The 27,500-nt window shown below is 42.5% G+C and overlaps 1 protein-coding gene across 8 annotated transcripts in view; it reads right to left on the bottom strand.

The window, feature by feature from the left end:
- The window catches only part of LOC127649107 (receptor-type tyrosine-protein phosphatase mu-like), a 338,123-nt gene that overhangs the window by 120,150 nt on the left and 190,473 nt on the right, over positions 1 to 27,500 (bottom strand). For all 8 annotated transcript variants that reach the window (XM_052134042.1, XM_052134043.1, XM_052134044.1 and 5 more), the window contains exons 10-13: positions 25,581 to 25,782; positions 24,649 to 24,751; positions 4,863 to 5,139; positions 466 to 502 (exon numbers count right to left, since the gene is read on the bottom strand). In XM_052134042.1, coding sequence (XP_051990002.1) covers positions 466 to 502; positions 4,863 to 5,139; positions 24,649 to 24,751; positions 25,581 to 25,782 — 619 coding nt within the window. The remainder of the gene's footprint in view (positions 1 to 465; positions 503 to 4,862; positions 5,140 to 24,648; positions 24,752 to 25,580; positions 25,783 to 27,500) is intronic.

The following is a 27,500-nucleotide window of genomic DNA, read 5'->3' as shown; positions in this document are numbered from 1 at the left end:
TGATGGAATTTTGTTTTGAAACTGAAGTGCATAAATCTTAAAAAATTTTTTTTGAGTGGGTCAGATTCGTGCATGAATTGAAACTCTCTGCGGGAACATTTTCAATGATTAACTTAAAACGTAGTCCATTTCTCATATATATATATATAGATCTAGCAACCATTGAAGTCACTTCATGATACTTCTGGAGCAGCTTTGAAGCTTGACAGCTCCGCGTAAAGAGCAGCAAGAACATTCCTCTAAATGTCTCCTTTTGTGTTTCCCCCTCACACAACATGAGGGTGAGTCAATGATGGGTGAACTATTCCTTTAAACCAGGATTTAAAAGACGTTAATCTAATCAGTATTAATTCAAATGCACATGTGAAAAGCTCATGCTGGAAACGTTACAAGCAGAATGTTAATTGTGAAATCTTTCAAAGCTGCTGTGTTTTATATGTGTTGCCATAATGTTCGAATCTGTACCTTTGGTTGCGACACGGACACAGTCAATTTTAGTCTCCTGAAGAAAGAAACAGATACAAAAAATATCAGACATTCAGTGATTCAATACTGAAATTTCACCCGTCACACCCCATCATGTCATTAATATTAACTGTGCAAAGTATGCAAATCAAAAGACTAATGAAATACTGTAACTTTCATGTATTGACAGCCCTAAATATAAATATAACACAGAAATGTAGTCAAATATAAGCTTCAATCGAGTGCAACAGCACCTGTGATCGTCACTGTAAGTGAAGCATAGACAGCGATGCTAAAGTGTTTACTACAAGAGTAACTATTTACTTCTGTCAGCAAAAAGAAAACAGTCCATTGTACTGACTACAGTGATCTATATGGTGATATTACTGTCCCTCTATTTAATACATCAACTCTTGTTCTCTCTGTTCCCCTGACAAAACCAACATACTGCTGTTGTACAAACTTATGTTAGGGTTTTTTCTGAACCCCTTAACGCTTTCTGACTGTAACAACAACTACTGTTTTTTAGCTACAAACTCCTTCAGACAGAGCTGAACAGCCTAGAACACCTTAGCAACACCTAGTACCCCCTAGTAACTGACTAACAATACCATAACACCCACTTAGCACCCTAGCAACCACCAAGCAACCACTAAGAACACCTTAGCAATGCCTAGTACACACTAGCAAAGCCCTAACGACCACTCAGGATCCTAGCAACCACTCAAAACACCATAGCAATACTTAGTACCTCTTAGCAACTGCCTAGCAACACCATAACACCCACTCAGCACCCTAGCAACCCCCTAGTGCCCATCAAGTACACACTAGCAAAGCCCTAACAACAACTCTGCATCCTAGAAAGCACTCAGAACACCATAGCAACACCTTGTACCCCCTGTTAACTGCATAGCAACGCAATAACATCCAGCCATAATGCTTGCAACAACCTAGCAACACCTCAGAACACCTTAGCAACACTTAATACCCCCTAGAATCGACCTAGCAATGACACATCATCCACTTAGCACCCTAGCAACCATCTAGGTACCACTCTGAACACCTTAGCAATGCCTAGTACACGTCTATTACACCTAAGCAAAGCCCTAACACCCACTGAGCATCCTAACTACAGCATAGCAACCAATCAGAACATCTTAAGAACACCTAGCGCCCCCTAGCAACTGTCTAGAAATAGCACAACACCAACTCAGCACCAGCACTTAGCACCAATAACCTAGCAATTACTTAGAACACCTTGGCAATGACTAGTACCATCCAGTGAACCGTAGCAAAGCCCTAGCACCCACTAAGCACCCTATCAATCACTCAGAACACTTTAACAACACCTAGAATCCACTACCAACTGCCTAGCAACCCAATAAAACCCAAACAGCACCTAGCAACCACTTAGAACACCTTACCAATGCCTAGTACACATCTATTACACCTAGCAAAGCTCCAACACCCACTCAGCATCCTAGCTACAGCATAGCTACCACTCAGAACACCTTAGTAACACCTAGTACCCCCTTAGCAACTGCCTAGCAATGCCATAACACCCACTCAGCACCCAAGCAACCATTCAGAACACCTTAGCAATGCCTAGTGGCTATCCAGTACACACTGACAAAGCCCTAACAACCACTCTGCAGTCAAGTAACAGCATAGAATCCACTCAGAACACCTTAGCAACAACTACTAAGCAAACAGTACACCCTGACAAAGCCCTAACAACCACTGAGCATCCTAGCAACAGCACAGCAATCACTCAGAACACTTTAGCAACACCTAGTACCCACTAGCAACTGCCTAGCAACACAATAACACCCACACAGCACCTAGCAACCACTCAGGACACTTGATCAATGCCTTAGTAATTCAGAAGTACACACGTTATACAGTATGTAACATGCCTTTAAACATCAAATCTAGAGTATTCAACCAAGGCCAGCAAACAATAAATAACCCAGCATCCAAGGCTATCATCATGGCAGGAACAAGGCGAAATCAATCAATCAATAAAGCAACTATATCAAAAATATATCAAATACATAATTAAATAAATAAATAAAAGTGTTTTAAATTTGCTGGTGAGGCTTTGTTTAGTGCTGCTCTAAATGTTGTTTGTGTTTATCTTATTGTTTGTTTGATGTATAAGCACATGGAGGCAGTTAAAACACATCTAATGCACAACAAACACCAATTAAACACAACCAATTCCAAACACTGGAATTACAATGTTTTTACAACGATTCAAAAGTGCAGTAAATTATAGGATGCGCGGCTAAAGTGACCTCAAAGGCAACGAAATCCCGAAACACGCGGAAGAAAACGAGCAACTACTGTTAAAACAGATCGAAGAATGGACAGAATGTTTGAGCCAATCACCACCTCCAGAAAGATCAACGACGATCGAAAATGACCTGCAAGTAGTGTTACACTCAGAAGACGTTTGATCGAAGATAAGCTAACAGCAAGAAGCCGCCATAAAGCGCCATTGTTGAAAAAACGGCATTCAAATTTGCCAAGGAACACATCGATTGGCCCAAAGAGAAATGGCGTAACATTCTGTGGACTGATGAGAGTAAAACTGTTCTTTTCGGGTCTAGTGGTCACTGACAGTATGCCAGGTGATGCCAGGTGATGCCAGGTAATGCCCGGGTACCAAATTCAAGCCACAGTACACTGTGAAGTCAGTAAAGCATGCTGCCGCAATCATGGTATGGGGATGTTTTTCGTACGCCGGTTTTGGGCCTATTTATGGTATACGAGGGGTCATGGATCAGTTCGAATACATCAAAATACTCGAAGAGCTCATGTTGCCCAATGCCAAAGAGGAAATGCCCCTGAAATGGGTGTTTCAACAAGACAACGGCCGCAAACACACGAGTAAACGAGCAGCGTCTTGGCTCCAGACAAAAAGGATTGAGGTGAAGGAGTGGCCGGCTCAATCCCCTGACCTCAACCCCATTACAAACTTCTCTGAAGCACAACCCCAAAAGGGTCTACGCCAGTCTGTAGTGAAAGGCCGAACATTCAGAGCATGGAGCCTGATTGAATGAATGACATGTCTTGAATAGATGCGATACGAGGGCCGTCCACGTAAGTGCCCGTCTGCATCCATCAGTGATGCTGAAACGCAGATCCGCAGTCAATTACACCCGACGCTGCGGCTCTTTCACGGCAAGAGAGCGAGGCGGCTTCAAGCAGAACGTGTCATCATCGCAGCTGCCAGCGGACGAGGAGAGAGAGAGAGAGAGAGAGAGAGAGAGAGAGATGCATTAGAGTGAGTATTGCGGGCAGTGGGCGTCTCTCTAAGCGACACTCAGAAAGTTTCTCAGTGCGACTCAAAAGTGGTTTCTCGACCCGCCCGCTGCACTCAGAGCAAGACCCGCGTGAACCCGCTCCCTGACGCCCTCTTCCACGTGTTTTTGGAGACGGTCGCCACACTCGAGGTGTCCACAGGGAGCCTCTTCACATCCATTCTCTTTCTTAGCCACAATTACCCTCCTCATGGAGTGCGATCTGATCTGGTTCCAGAGGGCCACATGAAGAGCCACTCTCAGCGACACGTGTTTCTGTGTGAACGCCACATAATTGAGAGGCTTTAGACATGTCACCGAGTTCTCCACAGCTGCTCCGTCTCTGTCCCACAGGGTCCAAAAGAAACACACGTGCTTGTACCGCTGTGGAATATTTACCTTATGCAAAATATCGTTTTATGGCCATTAAGAAATATTTATGGCTATTAAATATTCTCAATTCACCTGCCATTCATTATTATTGAATTTAATGCAGTAAAATATGTCCACAATTATGTTTAATTATTTCTGTACGATTCATAACAATTTCACAATTTAAAACAGGTCAAATTAATTTTATTATAGATAAGAAAATATTGAATAAATTGCATTTTATCATCATAATTCAATTATGGAGGACCGAGTTTGCCAAAACAATAAATAATGACATAAATACATAAAATAACCAATGAGGTAAATACTTTATAATGCACACAATAAGTCTTAACTTTATATATTTATATATATATATTTTATTAATTTCTGTAAATATTTTCTGTATAATATAATATAATATTTAGTTAATAAATATTTATTAACATGTTTATTTGATGCTCTCTGTGATCAATCAGCCAATAAATATAAATAAATACAGAAATAATTAAATAAATAAATGTTTATTATATTTTATTATTTATTGCTTGAATTATTTTGTTATTTTCATCCTCAATTATTGATTGATGATATAAACATTAAATGTAATGCATAAATGAAACTGTCCTGCTTTTACACCGTTCATTCTGAGCAGGAAAGGAGCTTCCGAACAAGGAAGGCTTCAGGAATATTCCTGACACTCCCCTTCAGTGAACGCACCCCGTTAGCTGTGCTGACGGCCTGATAGTAGATGCTGTAGCTCTTGTGCGGCAGCAGCGGTGTGTTCCAGTAGCCGCTGTAGGTCTTGTTGTCTCCGATGGTAAAGGGTTGCGGCGAGGGGACGCCGGAGGACGGGAACTCAGCGGTGTAATAGTACTGAGAGTTCAGACTGCTGGAGTTCTGATAGTGAACCGGCAGCGGATAACAGCGCAAGATCTCCGCTTCCCCTCCACGAGCTCGCCGCGGCCGTTCCTCCTCCACAACCACCTGATAAACACTGAGAGAGAGAGACACAGATCACCAGAGAATGACACATTATGGGATTACAATCAGCCATAAATACATGAAATTATAGTTTACATGAACACAATTAAGCCCATTTTTAGTACTATTAATATAAAAAAAAAAAATTTTTTTTTTTTGCATTGTGAAATTCTTTTCATGACAATTAAGAGCACATTTGACTCACATATTAATGCAGTGATGTATATGGACAATTTTGTGTTGCAATTTCCAGAATGTTTTAAGATGATCCTCAATACATTTCCATTAATGTAATACTGAAATACCATATTGTTATTTTTGACTTTATTCATCTTAAATTAAAAGAGTACAACAATACTAGAATGACTTGTAAAACCTCACAATTTAAATTATATATATATATATATTTTAATTGCATTATGAAAATGCGAATATGAGGGGAAATTTGCTTAAATGTCATAATAATGTAACAATACAAAATTTAAATAAAATAAATAATAATATTTATAAAATAATAATAAATAAAACAAACAATTAATAAAATACAATATTATTCACAGGGGTTAATTGGGATTTTGGAGGTGGGGGAAACCTACACTGCAATAAATAATTACCCTTTACCATTTATAATTATAATGTTTTTGTTGTTGTTATTAACAATTTTTTATCGATTCCAAATACAAATTTAAACAAACAACACAAGAATATACATAATAAATATATTGATATTTCTGTATATTTGCTAGAACAAACAAATAAATAAATAATAATAATAATAAAAAATAAATAAATAACAATAATAATAAAATAATAATAATAATAATCAATTAAATAATAATAATAATAATAAATAAATCAAATAAATAACAATAATAAAAAAAATATATAAGAATAATAATTAACAATTAAATAATAATACTAATAATAAAAAAATCAAATAATAATAATAACAAATAATAATAATAATAATAATAACAACTAAATAACAATAATAATAAAATAATAATAATAATAAATTAAATAATAATAACAATAATAAAATAAAAAATCAAATAATAATAATAACAAATAATAATAATAATAACAAATACATAATAATAAAATAATAATAATAATAAATTAAATAATAATAATAAATCAAATAATAATAATAATAAACAATTAAACAACAACAATAATAATAATAATAATAATAATAATAATAAATAATAATAAATAAATAAATAAATTGACAAAAAGTGGCCACTGTTTCAGCTAAATTTAACCCATGATTATTCGTCTCATAATGTAGGCCTATAACAGAGTTTGATATTACATCATACTGTTAATACAGAACCCACGAAATAAAACAAATGTAAAGAAAAGTTATTGACAAATCCACAATGTTCTCTTGTCGGGATACAACACATATTGGAACATTCCAGCGTGTTTCTCATAAGCAGCACCTGCTGCCTCAATCTATAACAATATTCATCAGAGAGTCCTCCAGAATACAGTCCAATCTCTCGGAGCGAGTTCTCTTTCATCTCGCCCCGCTGTGGGCTCTCAGACTGCCTAAGAGGCCTCTATCAGAGGTACCGTCTCAAACACGCTACACTCAGGGATCTATGCAATATTCTTCTCCACCGAAGGAATATTAAGGAAAAAAAGACCCCCTCCAAACCTGACCGCAACCCCCTCAGAAGTTCATAAATTAGCTGCGCCACAACACCAAGACGCCCGTGTTTGCTGTTTAATCATTTATAGACTTAAAGGTCAAACATCTTCTCGCGTTCCCTTCATAAATTCTGTGTGTCAGTTTTGGGAAAGGGCCACTGACGCCCTGCAGCGCCACTGCGCTAGCCACACGGGCTACGGTGAAGCTAACATGCAGCGTTGTGTAAATATCAAGTGACCATTACAAAAACATGCAACAAAGGTGGATGTAAACAGGTGTTGTGTTTCATACATGTCACAGACACTCCGACGGGGACAGAGAGGAGATATGCGGTGGCGGCGGCGGTGGCTAGCGCACTGAATGTTGACTGATGCTAATCTGACCTTTGGGTTTGCTAATCTGTAATAAAGTCTGCGTTTGCTAGCAAAAGGTTATCTGTGAATATAAAAAGCTGGGTGTATAAATACACTGTAGTTAATGAAACTACAAAATTACACATTTATGTGCGGATGAAACTGTCCCGTTCCTCTCAGTTCTCATTAAACGCAAATATGTTTTCAAGCTTTGCTTCTTCAGATTTGAGATTTCAGTTGCAATAGTAAGGTACATTCTGATTGGCTGGCCGCAACGTAGTTTCATCAGGGTGCAGAGGTTAATATCAGTCCAGAACGCTTCTTCAACGAGGTGCAGAACTAGTCACACACACACACACTCACACACACACACACAAACAAACACACACATACACACACACACACACACTCTCTCACACACACACACACACACACACAAACAAACACACACATACACACACACAAACAAACAAACACACACACACATACACACACACACACTCTCACAAACTCACACACACACACACTCACAAACACACACTCACAAACTCACACACACACACACTCATACACACACACACACACACTCAGAAACTCACACACACACACACACACACACTCATACACACACACACACACACACACACACACACACACACACACACACACACACACTCAGAAACTCACACACACACACTCATACACACACACACACACACAAACAAACACAAACAAACACATACACACACGCTCACACACTCACAAACTCACACTCACAAACTCACACACACACACACACACACACACACACACACACTCATACACACACACACACACACACTCACACACACACACACACACACACACACACACACACTCACACACACACACACACACTCATACACACACACACACACACATCACACACACACACACACACACACACACACACACACACACACACACACACATACACACACGCTCACACACTCACAAACTCACACTCACACACACTCACACACACACACACACACACACACACACACACACACTCATACACACACACACACACACACTCACACACACACACACACACACACACACACACACACACACACTCACACACACACACACACACACACACACACTCATACACACACACACACACAATCAAACACACACACACACACACACTCACACACACACACTCACAAATACACACACACACACAAACACACACAAACACACACACACACTCACACACACAATTAAACACACACACACACACACACACTCACACACACACACACACTCACAAATACACACACACACAAACACACACAAACACACACAAACACACACACACACTCACACACACACAATCAAACACACACACACTCACAAACTCACACACACAATCAGCAGTAGAACTTCGTCCACCCCAACGGAGCAGCCGCGGCCATCCGCCAGGGGACGGAGGAGCCCGGACGCCTGAGAGTGAAGGACCGCTGCCAGGGGCAGGGGAGACCCCTAACGTCCACGAAAACGTGGCGGGGCGTTCCGTCCGCCAGGGGAAGGAGGACTGCATCTGATCCGCACAAGGAGGCGCGGCTGTCGTCCACTAGAGGGTGGAGGAGTGGCCGAGGACGAGGCTACGGCATATCGGAGAACCGGCGAGTACGTTTATGCAGGGCAGCTGCCAGTAACTCTCTCTCTCTCGAACTGCCGTCTCCGGTCACCTTTATCCCTCTCGAGGGCTTGATTACCCTCCTCCCTGCCACACTAATATTTTATTTCTCACGTATCAGAAATGGAAATGACATTGAGAATTTTGGGGGGAAATGAGTTGAATAAAATTACATTAAAATAAAAGCACACAAGGCAGTGAAACTTGGTTCTACCATGATCTATGACTACTGTACAATGCAAATAATATATAATTTATTCACATTACATTACGGTGATGTTTTGGGGTGGAGCTAATGTTTGAGTGGGGTGCTTAATTCATATAATCTCAAAAGGCAGCAACGCTTGATTCTGTGTTGAATATGATGAATTCATGAGATTACTCCTCAAGACATCCGGTCTATATCATTTGTATGTGTCAGATGTATAAGATCATATTTGTCACATAAGATTAAATCTGCATACCAATGTGTGCTTTACATATTCATGTTCCAAAATGCAGGTCAACAAGCTTTAAATACACACAGAGTGGTATAATGTGATCTGTGTGTGTGTCCTACCGCAAGTGTAATGGGATAAGACCTGGACGTGGGCGTCACGGGAACCAATTTCCACATCTGAACCCCATAATGTCCCTCTACCTTCTGTTACTGTGGAAACGGAGGTCTTTGCCCATCACACCACTTATTATTTGCATAAATTCAGCTTCTTTTAAGAGGAGAAAAGGAGAAGGTCTTGACGTGTGTGTGAATGGAACAGCATGCTGTCACGACTGATATGTACGGTGTGAATAAGGCCGCCATGTTCTGCCCTCGGCCAATGAAGAACGGCGTCGGCAATGAAGGATCCAAGCGTGGAAGATTCTTCATATGCATAATGCCACCTGCTGCTTTTGATGCCCTTTAATCTGATGCAATCTATATGATCAGGGATTGAAGTGCACTGTTGTTAATTACATCAGTGTAAAACCACAAACAAACCAGCAGGAATATTCAGGGGTCCAAAACTTCTAATCTACATCTGAATTTTATATAAGCGGCATAACTTTACTAATATTGCATTAGTCACCTAGAAATTGTGCAGAATCTGAAATCATTCTAATTGAAGTCAATTTACGTCACAACTTTTAGGTTTATTCCAGGTTTGAATAAAAAATAAAAACAAAAACAGATTTTCAATGTAGTCTCAAACTATTGCACCCCGCTGTATTTCCATTATAGAGAATCTGGAAGTGTCCTAACCTCCTGAGACCCCGCGTACACATGCGTGGACATTGTATTTTGGCTTCGCTATAGGCAATGCATAATCTAATTTAATTTAAACCAACTGATCTCAGTTCAGGAGACTCTGTGCTGTCATTAAAGGGTTAAACTTTCAGACAGACAGCACACTGGAGGTTAAGTCATGCACTAAATAGGGAGCAAGGGAGCATCCTATAGATCTCTATAACTGTTCTGAGACCAGTGCAGACAGACAGCACACTGGAGGTTAAGTCATGCACTAAATAGGGAGCAAGGGAGCATCCTATAGATCTCTATAACTGTTCTGAGACCAGTGCAGACAGACAGCACACTGGAGGTTAAGTCATGCACTAAATAGGGAGCAAGGGAGCATCCTATAGCTCTCTATAACTGTTCTGCGACCAGTGCAGACAGACAGTACACTGGAGGTTAAGTCATGCACTAAATAGGGAGCAAGGGAGCATCCTATAGCTCTCCTATAACTGTTCTGAGACCAGTGCAGACAGACAGCACACTGGAGGTTAAGTCATGCACTAAATAGGGAGCAAGGGAGCATCTTATAGCTCTCCTATAACTGTTCTGAGACCAGTGCAGACAGACAGCACACTGGAGGTTAAGTCATGCACTAAATAGGGAGCAAGGGAGCATCCTATAGCTCTCCTATAACTGTTCTGAGACCAGTGCAGACAGACAGCACACTGGAGGTTAAGTCATGCACTAAATAGGGAGCAAGGGAGCATCTTATAGCTCTCCTATAACTGTTCTGAGACCAGTGCAGACAGACAGCACACTGGAGGTTAAGTCATGCACTAAATAGGGAGCAAGGGAGCATCCTATAGCTCTCCTATAACTGTTCTGAGACCAGTGCAGACAGACAGCACACTGGAGGTTAAGTCATGCACTAAATAGGGAGCAAGGGAGCATCCTATAGCTCTCCTATAACTGTTCTGATACCAGTGCAGACAGACAGCACACTGGAGGTTAAGTCATGCACTAAATAGGGAGCAAGGGAGCATCCTATAGCTCTCCTATAACTGTTCTGAGACCAGTGCAGACAGACAGCACACTGGAGGTTAAGTCATGCACTAAATAGGGAGCAAGGGAGCATCCTATAGCTCTCCTATAACTGTTCTGAGACCAGTGCAGACAGACAGCACACTGGAGGTTAAGTCATGCACTAAATAGGGAGCAAGGGAGCATCCTATAGCTCTCCTATAACTGTTCTGAGACCAGTGCAGACAGACAGCACACTGGAGGTTAAGTCATTCACTAAATAGGGAGCAAGGGAGCATCCTATAGCTCTCCTATAACTGTTCTGAGACCAGTGCAGACAGACAGCACACTGGAGGTTAAGTCATTCACTAAATAGGGAGCAAGGGAGCATCCTATAGCTCTCCTATAACTGTTCTGAGACCAGTGCAGACAGACAGCACACTGGAGGTTAAGTCATTCACTAAATAGGAGCAAGGGAGCATCCTATAGCTCTCCTATAACTGTTCTGAGACCAGTGCAGACAGACAGCACACTGGAGGTTAAGTCATGCACTAAATAGGGAGCAAGGGAGCATCCTATAGCTCTCCTATAACTGTTCTGAGACCAGTGCAGACAGACAGCACACTGGAGGTTAAGTCATTCACTAAATAGGGAGCAAGGGAGCATCCTATAACTCTCCTATAACTGTTCTGAGACCAGTGCAGACAGACAGCACACTGGAGGTTAAGTCATTCACTAAATAGGGAGCAAGGGAGCATCCTATAACTCTCCTATAACTGTTCTGAGACCAGTGCAGACAGACAGCACACTGGAGGTTAAGTCATTCACTAAATAGGGAGCAAGGGAGCATCCTATAGCTCTCCTATAACTGTTCTGAGACCAGTGCAGACAGACAGCACACTGGAGGTTAAGTCATGCACTAAATAGGGAGCAAGGGAGCATCCTATAGCTCTCTATAACTGTTCTGAGACCAGTGCAGACAGACAGCACACTGGAGGTTAAGTCATGCACTAAATAGGGAGCAAGGGAGCATCCTATAGCTCTCCTATAACTGTTCTGAGACCAGTGCAGACAGACAGCACACTGGAGGTTAAGTCATGCACTAAATAGGGAGCAAGGGAGCATCCTATAGCTCTCTATACAGTTAAGTGCGTTCACTCCTAAAATCTGATCATAAGTTCAGTTTCAGGCTGCAGATGATGTTTGGACATTCAATAATCATCAGTTCATAGATTCAACATTTATAATGGATCATTTTATTTGAACATGGTTGCCAGTGATTGGATGATGCTGGACATTCAATCTGAATTAATTATGATCATTTATGAATAACGTCTCAAAAGCATGAATAATCAACACTCCTGGAAAATGTCACATAGTCCCGCTGTCCACACATGTGGACATACATTTTTAGGATTACTATTTGGTCTAAGAATTTTGTTTTGCATGTTTATTAGGTGCTACTGTAACAAATCAAAAAGGGGAATGGAAAATGCACACAGCAGTGACACTCGGGTCTCAGGGGGTTAAATATGAAAACTTTGCAGCACGGCAAGACATTTAAATTTAAACATTCACAAATTTAAATAGTCAATACGTTCCTGGTCCATTCTGTATGAAACGCCCACTTTTAACCATCCAATCAATTTGCATTGAATCTAATCAAGTCCCGCCCTACATTTTGTTTTGAATATCTTTGGAAGTAAAATGGACTGTGAAAGCCATTTCATGTTGACGTTATTATTACCAACATCACAGAGGTCGACCATCCCATGTGGATACCTGACGTTTAAACTCTTAATATGCTGTTATTTATTCCCTTGAATGCAGCTGTTTAATTGCCGTGTTGTTGAGGTGCAGTTATTGTGGTCTTGTCATCTCTGAGCTCACAAGAGCTGAATGTGACCGGACTCTCCTTTAGTCATCAGCTTAATTCAGCGTGACAGCAACCGGTCGACCAAAACAACAACAACACAAACAACCAAAGACAACAGGAAACTTTACCAACAAAGAGACCACAGCAAGTTTGAAGGGTGTTTTAATGTCACCATTTAAACAAGTCTCCTGTACTCGGACATTTGACTTAGCTAAACTATACTAATGACCATTGTCTGACAAGCAACGTGGCGTAGTGGGCTAAGCACAGAACTGGTAAGCAGAAGGTTGCTGGTTTGATACCCACAGTAACCACCATTGCATCACTGAGCAAGGCACATAACTCCAGGTTGCACCTGTAATAAATGCATTAAATCAGCCTTTTTCTCAGGTCCCCAATCAGCCTGATGGGGTGCGCATGAGTGTCTTTTAATTTAATTAAATATTATTTATATTGTTAAGCCGGTTATCGCCGCCTCCTTTCACTTTACCCCCCTTACATTGGTGCCGAAACCTGGGAAGGAGGAGGGATTCCCGTTGCAGAGTCCTCAACACTGCCGTCCACCCAGGGGAGCACCGCTGCCATCCGCTGCTGGGTGATGGAGTAGCCGACCACCCAGACACGGGGCGAGTGGGGACTGGACACACCAACCGCCTGGTGCTATAGGGCCGCTGCCAGGGGCGGAGGAGTGCCCTGCCATCCCCCAGAAACGCGGAGGGGTCGAGAGAAGACCACCATCCACGAGGAGAGGAGGGAAGTGACTCCCCGACTGCCTGGAGCAGTAGGGCCGCTGCCAGGGGCGGTGGAGTATCCCCACGGGTTGCCGGGAACGTGGAGGGGCATTCTGTCCGCTGGGGGTTGGAGGTCTGACTCCGGTCCGCCCAGGGAGGAGTGACTATCATCCGCCTGAGAGGGTGGAGGAGTGAACAAGGACCACACGACGTTGCATCAGAGAATCGGTGAGTGAGTTTCTTTTCTCTCTCTCCTCTCTCTCACTCTGTCGATCCGTGTTGGCCTTTCCCTCGCCTATTTCGTTTTTTTTGTTTTTCCGCTCCTGTCTCCTCCCAGGTCAAGAAGTCGGGGATGACCAGCCGGCAGATGGTGCGCAAAGCATGCCCCCCCCCGGAGAGGGTCTCCCCGCCCTGAGGCAACACCGGGAGGAGTGTAGAGTGGAGGAGGGCGGGGCCAGTCTGGAACAACACACGCTCGTCCTTTCACTTTATCCCCCTTACAATGTTGTAAAAAGATTCAATGTTTTTACTGAACATTCAGAATTTAGACAGCAACAGAAATGCACCATATTACCAAAACATGCTTTGCATGATATGCACTATTGATATTATGAATATGTTACATTTAGACATAATGTGGTATATATATAGATATGTTACATGCATTATAGTTATCTGATACTAATAAAAAATAACAATGTCTGATGCAACATAATAGATTGATGCAAACACACACAAACAGACGGTAAACAGTTAAATATGCATAATAGATTTGCATACCATGTAACATTAAGATATTGCACCAGTAATTAAAGATGAAATGTCACGCGCAGGCAGATAAGAGCCATGTTTAAATCGAGCAAGGTCATCGATTAAAAAAACGGTCTATTAGTAGTGTGTAAAGCAACCACACTGGGCCGGTTGCTAGGGAGGGTAGAGTCACATGGGGTAACCTCCTCGTGGTCACTATAATGTGGTTCTCGCTCTCGGTGGGGCGTGTGGTGAGTTGTGCGTGGATGCCGTGGAGAACAGCGTGAAGCCTCCACACAAGTCACATAATAAGATGCACGGATTGACGGTCTCAGACGTGACACCACCCTAGAGTCACTACGCCACCACGAGGACTAATGGTGTGTTCACATACAACGCAGAAAAAATTCGCCTCGCGAGTTTGACCGCTGGATTGAATTTGTGTTTAAACTCACGTTCGCGCGAATAACGCGAACCCGCGAGAATTCCCCCTTCTCTTCTGGAAAAGGACAGGAGGAGGGGCTTCTACGACAACTTCTCTTTCCGCCATCAACCATGGCCGATATCACAACGATTGCTGCTCTGTATCTGTTGTGGAAGTCCCAGATACATTGACGTTGTGTCATACAGTTCCGGGTGTCCACACACACCACTACAACCATTTTCCATTTTTCCTGATTTCTTCTGCTACTACGTCAGTGACATCCGGACAATCTTAATGCTGATAGGCTTTGGCGACAAAAAAATGCTCGCTTTGCGTTGTATGTGAATGCACTATTAGAGCACATTGGGAATAAAGCATTCCCAATTTGGGAGAAAAAGGGGTAATTTTGTGACAATGACAATTAATCTGATAATATACGCTTATGTGTGTGTTAAACCATTTTAACGCACTTCACATCAGGTGGCTCTTTGCAACGTTGTGCATGAAAATTGTTTACTTTAGCCGTGGATTATACCTTACAAATACAACTGTTTAATTGCATTATACTATCATATCCACATTTAAGGTCCCCTAACACAACCCCACCCTAAACCTACCCACTTATAAACAACACAAACATGTGACAGGTTACATTACACAATTATATACCGGTAGATATTTTTGAATACATAAGCGCACCCCTATGCCTAAACCTAACCAATTCTCAACAATATAAAAGACGTAACAAGCAGATACAAGTACAGTCGCAATCATTTATGACAAAAAGCACTAGAAATGTGACTCATGCTGCATTCAGAGTTAAGCTGAAGGCTTCTTCCTCTCACATCCCCTTAAAAACATTCAAACGTTAGAATGTCGCTCACAAGAAACACGAGAGACCCAATGACACGTGACTATTAAGTGTCTAAAACAAAACTCGAAATATCTTTTATAGATCCGATGGCATAAACTTTGCCAAATCCAGTGACTAGTTCCTCAAACTGTTGATTTGTTACTCGATGTACAATGTATTCTGACAATAGAGCCGAGCTTGTCAGATCAAAAAAGCGTTTTGCAGTATTGGCACAGGACTAATTACTAGCACTGAAACTAGTGTAATATTGACATGTGTCACGTAAACTTTTAGGGCCTAAATGTACAATTACGAGGAGTATAATGATGTTTAACGAGCTTGTTTACACACCATCTGTAGAAGAAATATGGAGCTAATGTGCAATTAAGGAACTCTGACGAGATGTCTGCATCGATCATATCAAACAGGAAGTTCTCGAGTTGTTGCGGTCTAGACTAAAAACTCTCGCACACTGTCGTCGACTGCAGCAGTATCACACAGTCACGTCTAGAGATCCGAATGAATTAAAGTCACACAGTTGAGAGTGTGGATGAAAGAAATGAGAATAAACACGAGAGAGGAGGAATAGTCTCCAAGACATCAATGCTGTCTTTTGCTGAAGTCTCCTGATGTTACATGTGCATAAAGACTCCAGTAATCTCACACGTCTACTCTAGAGATTCACAAGAGATCTCAACAATGTCTCAAACTCTGCTTAGATTTGCCAACATCCCAAAGCCTGCAATCAAAAGTAACAGAACATCAAATGACTAGTTAGGGTTAGTTGCCCTCCCGCCCCATAACTAAAAGGACAGCGAAAACCCCCCAAAACTAAAAGGACAGCGACCCCCCCAACAACTAAAAAGACAGAGAACCCCCCCAACAACTAACAGGACAGCTGAACGCCCCCAACAACTAAAAGGACAGTGAACCCCCCCAACAACTAAAAAGACAGAGAACCCCCCAACAACTAACAGGACAGAGAACCCCCAACAACTAAAAGGACAGAGAACCCCCCCAACAACTAACAGGACAGAGAACCCCCCAACAACTAAAAGGACAGCAAACTCCCCCAACAACTAACAGGACAGAGAACTCCCCAACAACTAAAAGGACAGAGAACCCCCCAACAACTAACAGGACAGAGAACCCCCAACAACTAACAGGACAGCAAACTCCCCAACAACTAACAGGACAGCAAACTCCCCCAACAACTAACAGGACAGAGAACCCCCCAACAACTAAAAGGACAGCGAACCCCCACAATTAAAAGGACAGAGAACCCCCAACAACTAACAGGACAGAGAACCCCCAACAATTAAAAGGACAGAGAACCCCCCAACAACTAAAAGGACAGCGACCCCCAACAACTAAAAGAACAGAGAACCCCCCAACAACTAACAGGACAGAGAACCCCCCAACAACTAAAAGGACAGCAAACTCCCCCAACAACTAAAAGGACAGCGAACCCCCCAACAACTAACAGGACAGAGAACCCCCCAACAACTAAAAGGACAGAGAACCCCCCAACAACTAAAAGGACAGAGAACCCCCCAACAACTAACAGGACAGCAAACCCCCCAACAACTAAAAGGACAGAGAACCCCCCAACAACTAACAGGACAGAGAACCCCCCAACAACTAAAAGGACAGAGAACCCCCCAACAACTAACAGGACAGAGAACCCCCCACAACTAAAAGGACAGCAGAACTCCCCCAACAACTAACAGGACAGAGAACCCCCCACAACTAAAAGGACAGAGAACCCCCAACAACTAAAAGGACAGCGAACCCCCAACAACTAAAAGGACAGCAGAACTCCCCAACAACTAACAGGACAGAGAACCACCCCCACAACTAACAGGACAGAGAACCCCCCAACAACTAACAAGACAGAGAACCCCCCAACAACTAAAAGGACAGAAAACCCCCAACAACTAAAAGGACAGAGAACTCCCCAACAACTAAAAGGACAGCAGAACTCCCCAACAACTAAAAGGACAGCGAACCCCCCACAACTAAAAGGACAGAGAACCCCCCAACAACTAACAGGACAGCGAACCCCCCAACAACTAACAGGACAGCAGAACCCCCCAACAACTAAAAGGACAGAGAACCCCCCAACAACTAACAGGACAGAGAACCCCCCAACAACTAAAAGGACAGAGAACCCCCCAACAACTAACAGGACAGCGAACCCCCCAACAACTAAAAGGACAGAGAACCCCCCAACAACTAAAAGGACAGAGAACCCCCCAACAACTAACAGGACAGCGAACCCCCCAACAACTAACAGGACAGAGAACCCCCCAACAACTAAAAGGACAGCAGAACCCCCCAACAACTAAAAGGACAGCGAACCCCCCAACAACTAACAGGACAGCGAACCCCCCAACAACTAAAAGGACAGCAAACTCCCCAACAACTAAAAGGACAGCGACCCCCCAGAACTAAAAGGACAGAGAACCCCCCAACAACTAACAGGACAGCGAACCCCCCAGAACTAAAAGGACAGAGAACCCCCCACAACTAAAAGGACAGCGAACCCCCCAGAACTAAAAGGACAGAGAACCCCCCCAACAACTAACAGGACAGGGAACCCCCCAACAACTAACAGGTACAGCGAACCCCCCACAACTAAAAGGACAGTGACCCCCCCACAACTAACAGGACAGCGAACCCTTAAGCGAAGCTTATTTTGTATTTTACAAAAACTTGCTCGCCGGTTTCCCAGACACGCCATTGCCTGGTTCTCGATCAGTCCTCCACCCTCTGGCGGATGACAGCCGCTCCTCCCCGGGCGAGCAGAGCAAGTCCTCTGACCCTTGGAGCAGCTCCACCGCTCCAGGCGGCCGGCAACGACTCCTCCATCCCCCGGCTCCTGTGGGTGGACGGCAGTGGCGAGGACTCCACGACAGCGCATCCCTCCTCTTTCCCAGGTTTCGTCACCAATGTAACATGGTTTAAATGGGAAAGGAGGTGGCGGGAACCGGCTGAATGGTCAAACTAATATTTGATGAAACAAAAAGACACACAACACAAACGCACACACGGCCATTGCATGTGTCTCTCTCTCCTCCGGACTGCCACTTCCCGCTGCACTTACCCCTCTCCTCGGCTGATTAGCCCGATTTGGGGCCGGGCGTGCATAATCACAGCCCGGCCCCGCCCTCCTCCTCGTCACATCCCCTTATCACTGTGCACCTTCATTGTATAGAAAAGTGCAGCGTGAAAGTTCTGCTAAACCTCTCCTTTGGCATTCCACAGAATAAAGTCAGTCATACAAGTTTGGAACAACATGAGGGTGAATAAATGATAACAGAAATGTCATTTTGGGGTGAAATGGATCGTTGATGGGTTTGACGGGGGATGAGAATACAAACTGAACATCTAAACCTCGTCAATGACTTGAAGAAATCCAACCAGCAGGACAACGGCTGTCATATGGGCGCACACTCAACATTAGCACAACAGCTGTGTGTTTGTGTAATTTATTAGCGTGGCTCTTGACGACTCATTGGCCTCGGGCACGTTTGAACAGCGTAACCGATGAGACGGAGTGTTTAGGGTGGCACGTCTCTCAGCGGGCTTGTAAACATGGATTTAGTGTTGAATCATCTTCAGGCGTTTGTGCAGCCAATCAGTAATCCTCTCAAAGTGAACGCTACACACACACACACACACACACACACACACACACACACACACGCACACACACACACACACACACACACACACACTCACACACGCACGCACGCGCCCTCCGGACATGAACGTAAAACTACTGTGTGGGTGGATTTGTGTTTATGATTAATAATTACCAATAAATAAATAAATAAATGGCTTATTCCTGGTGGCTGGTATCTTGTAAACAGAGATGCAGGAAGTGACTGTTTTTATTGTTTCTTTGTTTCATCTTTTTTGTTTTTTGACTCATATGATGCGTTTCCTTCAGGCGTGTATCAATGACAAACATCTGTTGTTGTGAGCGCGAGCGTCTGGGAAGATTACTTTACCGCAGCTAATCAGAGCGTTTGATTACTCGTTCACAACAAAGGAAATATAATACTGATTTCATGATAATTCTCTGTCAGTAATCCTCATGGCTGTGCTGCTCTTCTGCTCGCAATAATACTCAAAATCAAAACATTTATTAATCTGTGGTATGAAGGAGGATGACAGATTAATAACCACTAAATCACCGAGTCATATCTGTGCCACTAGCAACACAACATTATTATTTTGGGTTACTGTCACATATATATACACATATATATATATATATGTAACACATAAAGGACAGGCAATAACATAAACAAACATGCAGCGAGGCCCGTGCGTCTCTCTCTCTTGAACTGGCATCTCTGGCCTCCCCTTATCTGGCCCACAACGCCTCCTGTGAACCTGTGAAAGGGTGAGTGGAGACAGCCAGAGAGAGCAAGAAGAACTTGCTGCCGTCCACTGGCGGACCCCAGCTCGGATGCACTGTCGCCCGGTCCTCAACCGCTCCTCCGCCCTCTGGCAGACCCCAGCTCGGATGCACTGTCGCCCGGTCCTCAGCCGCTCCTCCGCCCTCTGACGGACGCCAGCTCGCTCCTCCCCCAGTGGACGGCAACGAGCCCTCCGGCACCTGGCGGACGGAAGCGCTCCACTCCTTCCCAGCAGGCGGCCACGATATCTCCAGCTGTCGGAGGCTGGCAGTGACCCGTCCGTCCCCAGGCAGACGGCCGCGGCTGCTCCCTTGGCAGCTGGCAGCGGCGAGGACTATCCCTCCTCCCTCCCAGGTTTCGGCACCACTGTTACACATAAAGGACGGGCAAGGAGGCGGCGGGAACCAGCTGAACAGTCAACATAAACTGACGTGCAGCACGGCCGCATGTTTCTCTCTCTTTTGAACCGGCTGATAGTTCTGATTCAGCGCTGGCCGAGCCCAGCCACGTCCTCCTCCTCGTCACAATATTTCTTTGTTTACCTTTTATGTTTAAACCCATTCTAATGATTTCCAACCCTGTTACTTAAATATTTCTGCTTTTCATCTTTGTGTAATTAAACACAGCTGATGTCACGTAACACCATGGATTGACCTCTGACCCTAATGACCTTAAGATACACTGAAGTCATTACGACACTAATCACATGTTATATCGCATGAGTGTGTGTGCACATAAAACAACACAGATGACCCACGTAATAATTAACAGTGACCTTGTCTGAAGCTTTAAATCGTGATTTCTGAATGAATCGTTTTCAGTGGAAATATAATAACAGCTACAGAAAAACGTGGATCACAGTAATCCAAACTTGATTTGTTCGGGAATGTCTGTGAGTTAAAAACATGATTGGATAAGGTGATATGATGTTTAAACTGGGCAGTGTAATCCTGAAATTGTCAGAGATTACTCTGACTGTAATTTACTGCAATACACAGTCATGTACAGTTCACAATGAGCTGCAGTTATTTACATTTACATTTATGCATTTGGCAGACGCTTTTATCCAAAGTGACTTACAGTGCAATTATTACAGGGACAATCCCCCCGGAACAACCTGGAGTTAAGTGCCTTACTCAAGGACACAATGGTGGTGACTGTGGGATCAAACCAGCAACCTTCTGATTACCAGATTACCAGTTATGTGCTTTAGCCCACTACACCACCACCACTCCATGGGTACTCAACATAAAATCCATCCTTCATAATAATCTCATGATGACGCTGTAGTTTTATCCTACACTTATTAAAGATTCTCATGTAACATGTAACAGTGAATGATGATGTTTTCATTATGAAACATGAGAAACAACAAGCAGTTTACAAACCAGCAGCTGATGAAACAACAAACTGGGTTTCAGGGACAGTCAGTGGCTGCGGTGACACGGTCATGAGAAACACATGAAAGCGCTTCAGACACACACACACACACACACACACGCTTTGTTCTCTCTTCAAACACTGATGCTCACTCGGAGGACTCCACAAACAATAAAGGAATAAAAACAGATAAAAAGTGAGTTTGAAATGGAGGTGCAGATAAACTGAGAGCACCTCGGAGCTCAATGGAGCCATTATGAGAAGAGAAAGAGATTTATCTCTTGCAGGATTTAGCAAACAGCGTCCAATAGCGTGTGCACACTTACAGATACTCACGTTTACTTAACATTTCTTCAGAAAGAACGGTCATTCAGGTCCATTTTGCACTAAATGATGCATTCATCCAGTTGCATGTAAGTTGCATGCATCCAGAACGGTGAGGTCGCTGTAATAATTTGTCATGCCAAATATAAACATTAGAAGGAGAATTTATGACTTCATGCATACCTCACATCACATGCCACATGACAGGGATTTCTGCATACCATCCCATTACAATACTATCCTTATAAACTTCACAGGCATAAAATAATGTTTTGACTGATGGAACATGTACTAAATAAATAAATAAATAACTTATTCTGGCAATAAATGTTTTTTCTATAAATTCAATTTTTCTTGTATTGTTCTTGTATCCATTATTATTATTATTATTATTATTATTATTCCTCCCCAAAAGGAGTCTAAGGCAGTCCATAGAACCGTACATAGGAAAAGGGTGAAATTTGGCACAATGATAGAAGTGGTCATGAATGGCCGCCACACCAAATTTGGGGTCTCTAGGACATACTCTATAGCGCCACCACCATGTCAAAAATGCACTTTTATTTTGAGCATATTTCTTGAACCGTTTGTCCTAGAGACATCATTCCTGATGATTCAAATGGACCCCTTACATTAAAACTGTGCCCATTACAGTGTCTGCCATTTTGGATTATGATGAATTCAGTTTAAACTTTTCACATTCTTCATTCTCCAGACAACCCTGATTTTCCCAAACACTGGCTCAAAATAATCTCAAGGCCAAGCCGCCGAAATTAAAGATTCCGAATTTTGATTTTTCGCTTTAATTGAAAAACATTTACGGCATCACAAAGTTAATGAGGTCGATGTGAAAACGGATTTGAATCTGTATCTCGGCAACCCTTTGTCCTAGTCAAACGAAACATGGTATGCTTCATGAGGATCATGGTTTGAGGGTACATGCAGAGTTTCGTGACAGCGCCACCTATGGGTCGAAACATGTGAACATTTTTTAACCATATGCCCTGGATTCTGTGGGTCATGAGGATTTCATCTACATACATCATTTTAATACATTGTCGGATTTCAAAGAAAACTGGCATGCATCATCGACATCATGACTTGATGATACATGAGCAGTTTGGAGACAGCGCCACCTATAGTTCAAAAGATAACCTACACTTGAGTGCTGACTCTAACCTCAGGAAGTCTATTTGCCACTCAGTGGGCATGTCAACTGAGGCTCAGTGTGAAAGATTATAGTTGAAAAGATCGAGAAGTTTGGAGACAGCATCACATGTAGTTCAAAAGAATATGGTCTGTTTAGCATGGTTATCACTTCCTTCAAACTTTGTCCGATTTGTCCAAACAATTGCTCAAATGATAGTCGCCTAATTTTCGCCTGTTTAAAAGTTACAGCAGCGCAAAATTAACAAGGTCGATGTAAAACTGGATGTGAGGCTGTATCTCGGCAACGGCTTATCATGTCAAAACGAAAATTGGTATGCTTCATCAGGACCATGACACGAGGGGACATGCAAAAACTGGAGACAGCACCTCCTATGGGTCAAAAGAAAATGGCAATTTTGGGCCGTACCTTTTGATCCGATTGTATTAAAATAATAATCTTTTTATCACATATCTAAAAACGATATATCTTTTAAAAGCATTGTCAGATTTAAAAGACATTTTTTATGTATCATAAACATCATGTCTTGAGAATCCCTGAGAAGTATTGAGATAGCGCCACCTATAGTTCAAAAGATAATCCACACTTGTGTGCTGACTCTAGCCTGGCGATGTTTCTTTGCCATCAGCCCGACAGGTCAACTGAGTGGCTCAGTGTGTTTAAGGCCACATGTTGTTATGGATATCTTTGCACTGGGCTTCATAAATGGTTGCTGGGCTCCAATAAAATTTAGCAGTGACCTGTTAAACAGAAAGTCATTGGTTCAAATCCACCCTGAGCCAATGTATAATGTTGTGTGTTTCCGCTTTATGTCATATGTGATCTTTAGGTTGTGCTTAATGCTGTGCAATGTTTGCCATTTTGGTGCTTGTCCCGTAATTGCTGCTTCCGTCACTGCAGCTGCCATTTTCTCAAAGCGGCATATTATATAAATAATACATTATTTTCTGCTTCATTCAATCCACATAAGAAGCAGTAGAATATGTCATTTGTCATGTTTATTCATGGTGCAAAAGCTCAGGTGGTAGAGCGGGTCGGACACTAATCACAGGGTTGGTGGTTTGATTCCCAGCCCACATGACTCCACATGCCGAAGTGTTCTTGGGCAACACACTGAACCCCAAGTTGCATGGCAGCTTTGCCATCATTGGTGTGTGAGTGTGTGTGTGAATGGGTGATTGGGACACAGTGTAAAGCACTTTGGTAACTCACATTGGAGAGAGAGAGATTGCACGCTCATGGTTGCCAGATTGTGCAAATAAAGAGTAACACTGGCAGAATATTTCCAAACTGTGCAAGTGTAAAGATCTGAATGGCAGATTGCATCTAACCCTAACCTAACCTTAACATATCTGGCAACCCCAAACATTTCTAAACCTCAATCTATGCGGCTCGGGTAATCACCATTTTAAAGTATGTTAGTTATTAATTACCAAGAGAATTCTAATGTTTTACTTGCATGATTAGTTCTAAGTAATTCATAACATCATTCATGTAAAGGGGCTGGTATGAGGGAATGGTGGTTTGCCATTTCTTTCAACAAGAGCGATGGCATCCCCTGAAACCCCATCAACTCGAGTCCTGGATTTATTCACACACGATCACACATATTGCACAAGACATGTTTGGATTGAGTCGAGTGTTGATGTCTGTTACCTGACAGGTGCTCCTCTGCTCTGAGCCGGCTTCAACACAACCGTAACGGTGCTGTCCGTCTGGTTCAGAGGAGTCTCCTGATCGTATGCTGGCATTGATGGAGCTGCACACACACACACACACACACACATCACACACACACACACACACACATTCAATTAAAGGGTCCAGTCACAAACTCTATGAAAGTACTCAAACGCAGGCCAACTCATCACAAGCACATGTTTATTGTACGTTGTTGCATTTTTGGGGGTTACAAACCTCGGCTGATGTTTTCAGACGGTCCCTTACCAAACCCTCCACAGTTTTAGCACATTTTAGCACAATGTGTGGACTTTTCAGACGGTCCCTTACCCATTAACTGGAGAAGGACATAGCTCCAAAAAGGAGCGGAAGCTCCAAACCTAACCCTTTCCCTAACCCAACCCATATGTGGAAGTGACGCCCCCTTTCTGGAGTAACCACACCCCTTTTTTGAATAATCCCACCCTCTTTTGGAAATCCGGCCTCCATCTGGAGATCTCCGGCCTGGAAAATTTCAAACGAATATCAAAAGTTTGCCATGATGCTATCGGACCAGCCTAAATACGGGACATATCACCGGCGGTATTGAATCGATACGGGATCAATCATTTAATATTTAAATACGGGACGGGTGGCTACCCTAGTACATGTACTTATTCATCCACTTATTTAAATAATATATTGTGGCAACAATTCGATTATAATAATGAAGCAAATGTCCAGTGTAGACAGCCTGAAGCCACTGCGGCACGTCGAGTCAATGGACAAAGGTCAGGGATTCTGTCCTGACGGGACAATGCATGCACTACGGAGTTGCCTTGCTTCCATTGTTTACTTGAGCAGATTGACCTCAGGATCTTCTATCTGCTTTCTGGACTCTTTAAGGGTTTTTCCTGTGAGACACACACCTGAGATCTTAGTGGTCGCTTGGGTGATGGCGGGCGGCCCGTATCCCTTCGCCGTGCTCGCTCTGAGGGTGAAGGAGTACGTGGATCCGGGATAAAGACCAAGGAACACGTGACTGGTTTCATTCCCAAGTTTAACAACTTTTCCACTCTGATTAGAGAGATCCAGGACCGGATCGAATGAGCTGACGGCTTTATATGAGATCTGTGGGGAAAAACACAACTTTACTGAAACATCAAGATTCAAATACAGCTCTTTCTACTGGGGAAAGACTGAAATCTCCAAAAGTGTTCGCCACTATTACATTTCAATATTTATTTCTGGTGAAAGTAATACATAAATGAAGACGAGAGCCAAAATATGAAATGCCATGGATGAATATTTACGGTGTAATCCACTATTTTGTACAGGGGGGCCAAAATGGTAATTTTCACCTATGATTTTGGAGCAAAACTACGGGTCAGAAAAATAACTTTAGAAAGGTGGCAGCATCATTATTTTATTTTTAAACTGAGATTGGTAGACCTGTTCCTAAAATCAGTTGAATTTAGCAATCCTTGTTGCATTATAAGCCAATGGTGACTGTTCAAAAATGGGGAAAAAGCACTTTTCGTGTTCTTTTTCCAAAGTTGGCGTGCATGTAACTCAAGAAGTATTAAAGATATCTTAATATACTTTTATAAGCTGCTTCAGAACAAACATTTCTTTGGGTATTTTGATTTATAAGGCTCTATATGGTTCATTCCCAGAGATATGGGGATCTCAATGTGGCTCCGTGAGCAAATTGTTGAATTTTACCCATTTTCAAAGGTCCAAAAACAAATATAGGTCACTTTTCATACAGCTGATAGTTTTAGTCTTTTAAAGAGGAATTTCTGGGGTACAAATAATGTTGAAACTGGAACTGTATCTTGTTTCACTCTATCAAAACAATTGCATTGAACATACCAATTTTTTAACAACGTCTGAGTCAAATATACACAGAAATGGTCGTTGAATAAATAAAGGTGCATTTCTAGTTTCAGCATTATTTGTGCTTCAGATATTCCTCTTTAAATAGAATAAGTATCAGCTTTATACAATGTTACCCACATTTGGTTAACATTAGTATAACTTAGTATATACTCCTCCACGGTGTTTAATATATTGGCTTTATCTTCGTTTATATATTTATTTGACCAGAATACATTTTTTTTTTTTATCTAATTCAAAATTGGACCTCTAGTTGAGTTGACAAGTGGCCCAACTTGCATTTCACCCAGAATCAAAATAGAGTTTGACACCCCAAAGATGAATCCAACACAAGAGATTTATCATGTCAACAATCATATCTTCACAATGCTTATAAAGTTAGTGTTGCTCAACCCAAATGAATCAAGACGACTTCGAGATCCACCAAATTAGACTGAAATGCTTCAAGACCTTTTTCAATTATAGTCCGACTAACAGCTAAAGAAAGAAAACGATAATACAGGCGGCTGCGGTTGTGTAGAGTCAGGGCAGGATTCGTGTGCCTCATATTTGAGAGGTGCACTTGAAACGCTTTTTGCTGCTTGTTAAATTAATTAATTACAATAATCTAAAGCAACACAATTGTAGAACGTCACAACTTGATTTGATTGAGTTTAAAATGAAGTGTTATATTATGTGTGTATATGCGAGAGGAATAAGTGCTTCATTTTTTGGAGTTTTGGGGCGGAGCTTGAGCTAACGATGAGGACAGGTCAATGTTTCACATTAAATGAAATACTTGTTTCATTGAGTAAACGATGTGTTAACTGGTACATACTTATAAACTACACTCTGTAGTCAGGCCCGGATTACCCAATGGGCATTATGGGCACGGGCCCAGGGGCCCATGCGCACTTGGGGCCCAAGCGAGGGGAAGATTTATTTATTTTTTTTTATTATTTTTTTTCATT

The sequence above is a fragment of the Xyrauchen texanus genome, chromosome 9 (assembly GCF_025860055.1).
Source record: "Xyrauchen texanus isolate HMW12.3.18 chromosome 9, RBS_HiC_50CHRs, whole genome shotgun sequence".
Taxonomy (NCBI): domain Eukaryota; kingdom Metazoa; phylum Chordata; class Actinopteri; order Cypriniformes; family Catostomidae; genus Xyrauchen; species Xyrauchen texanus.
Note: the sequence above shows the minus strand (reverse complement) of the source record. Positions and strands in the feature narration are given on the sequence as shown.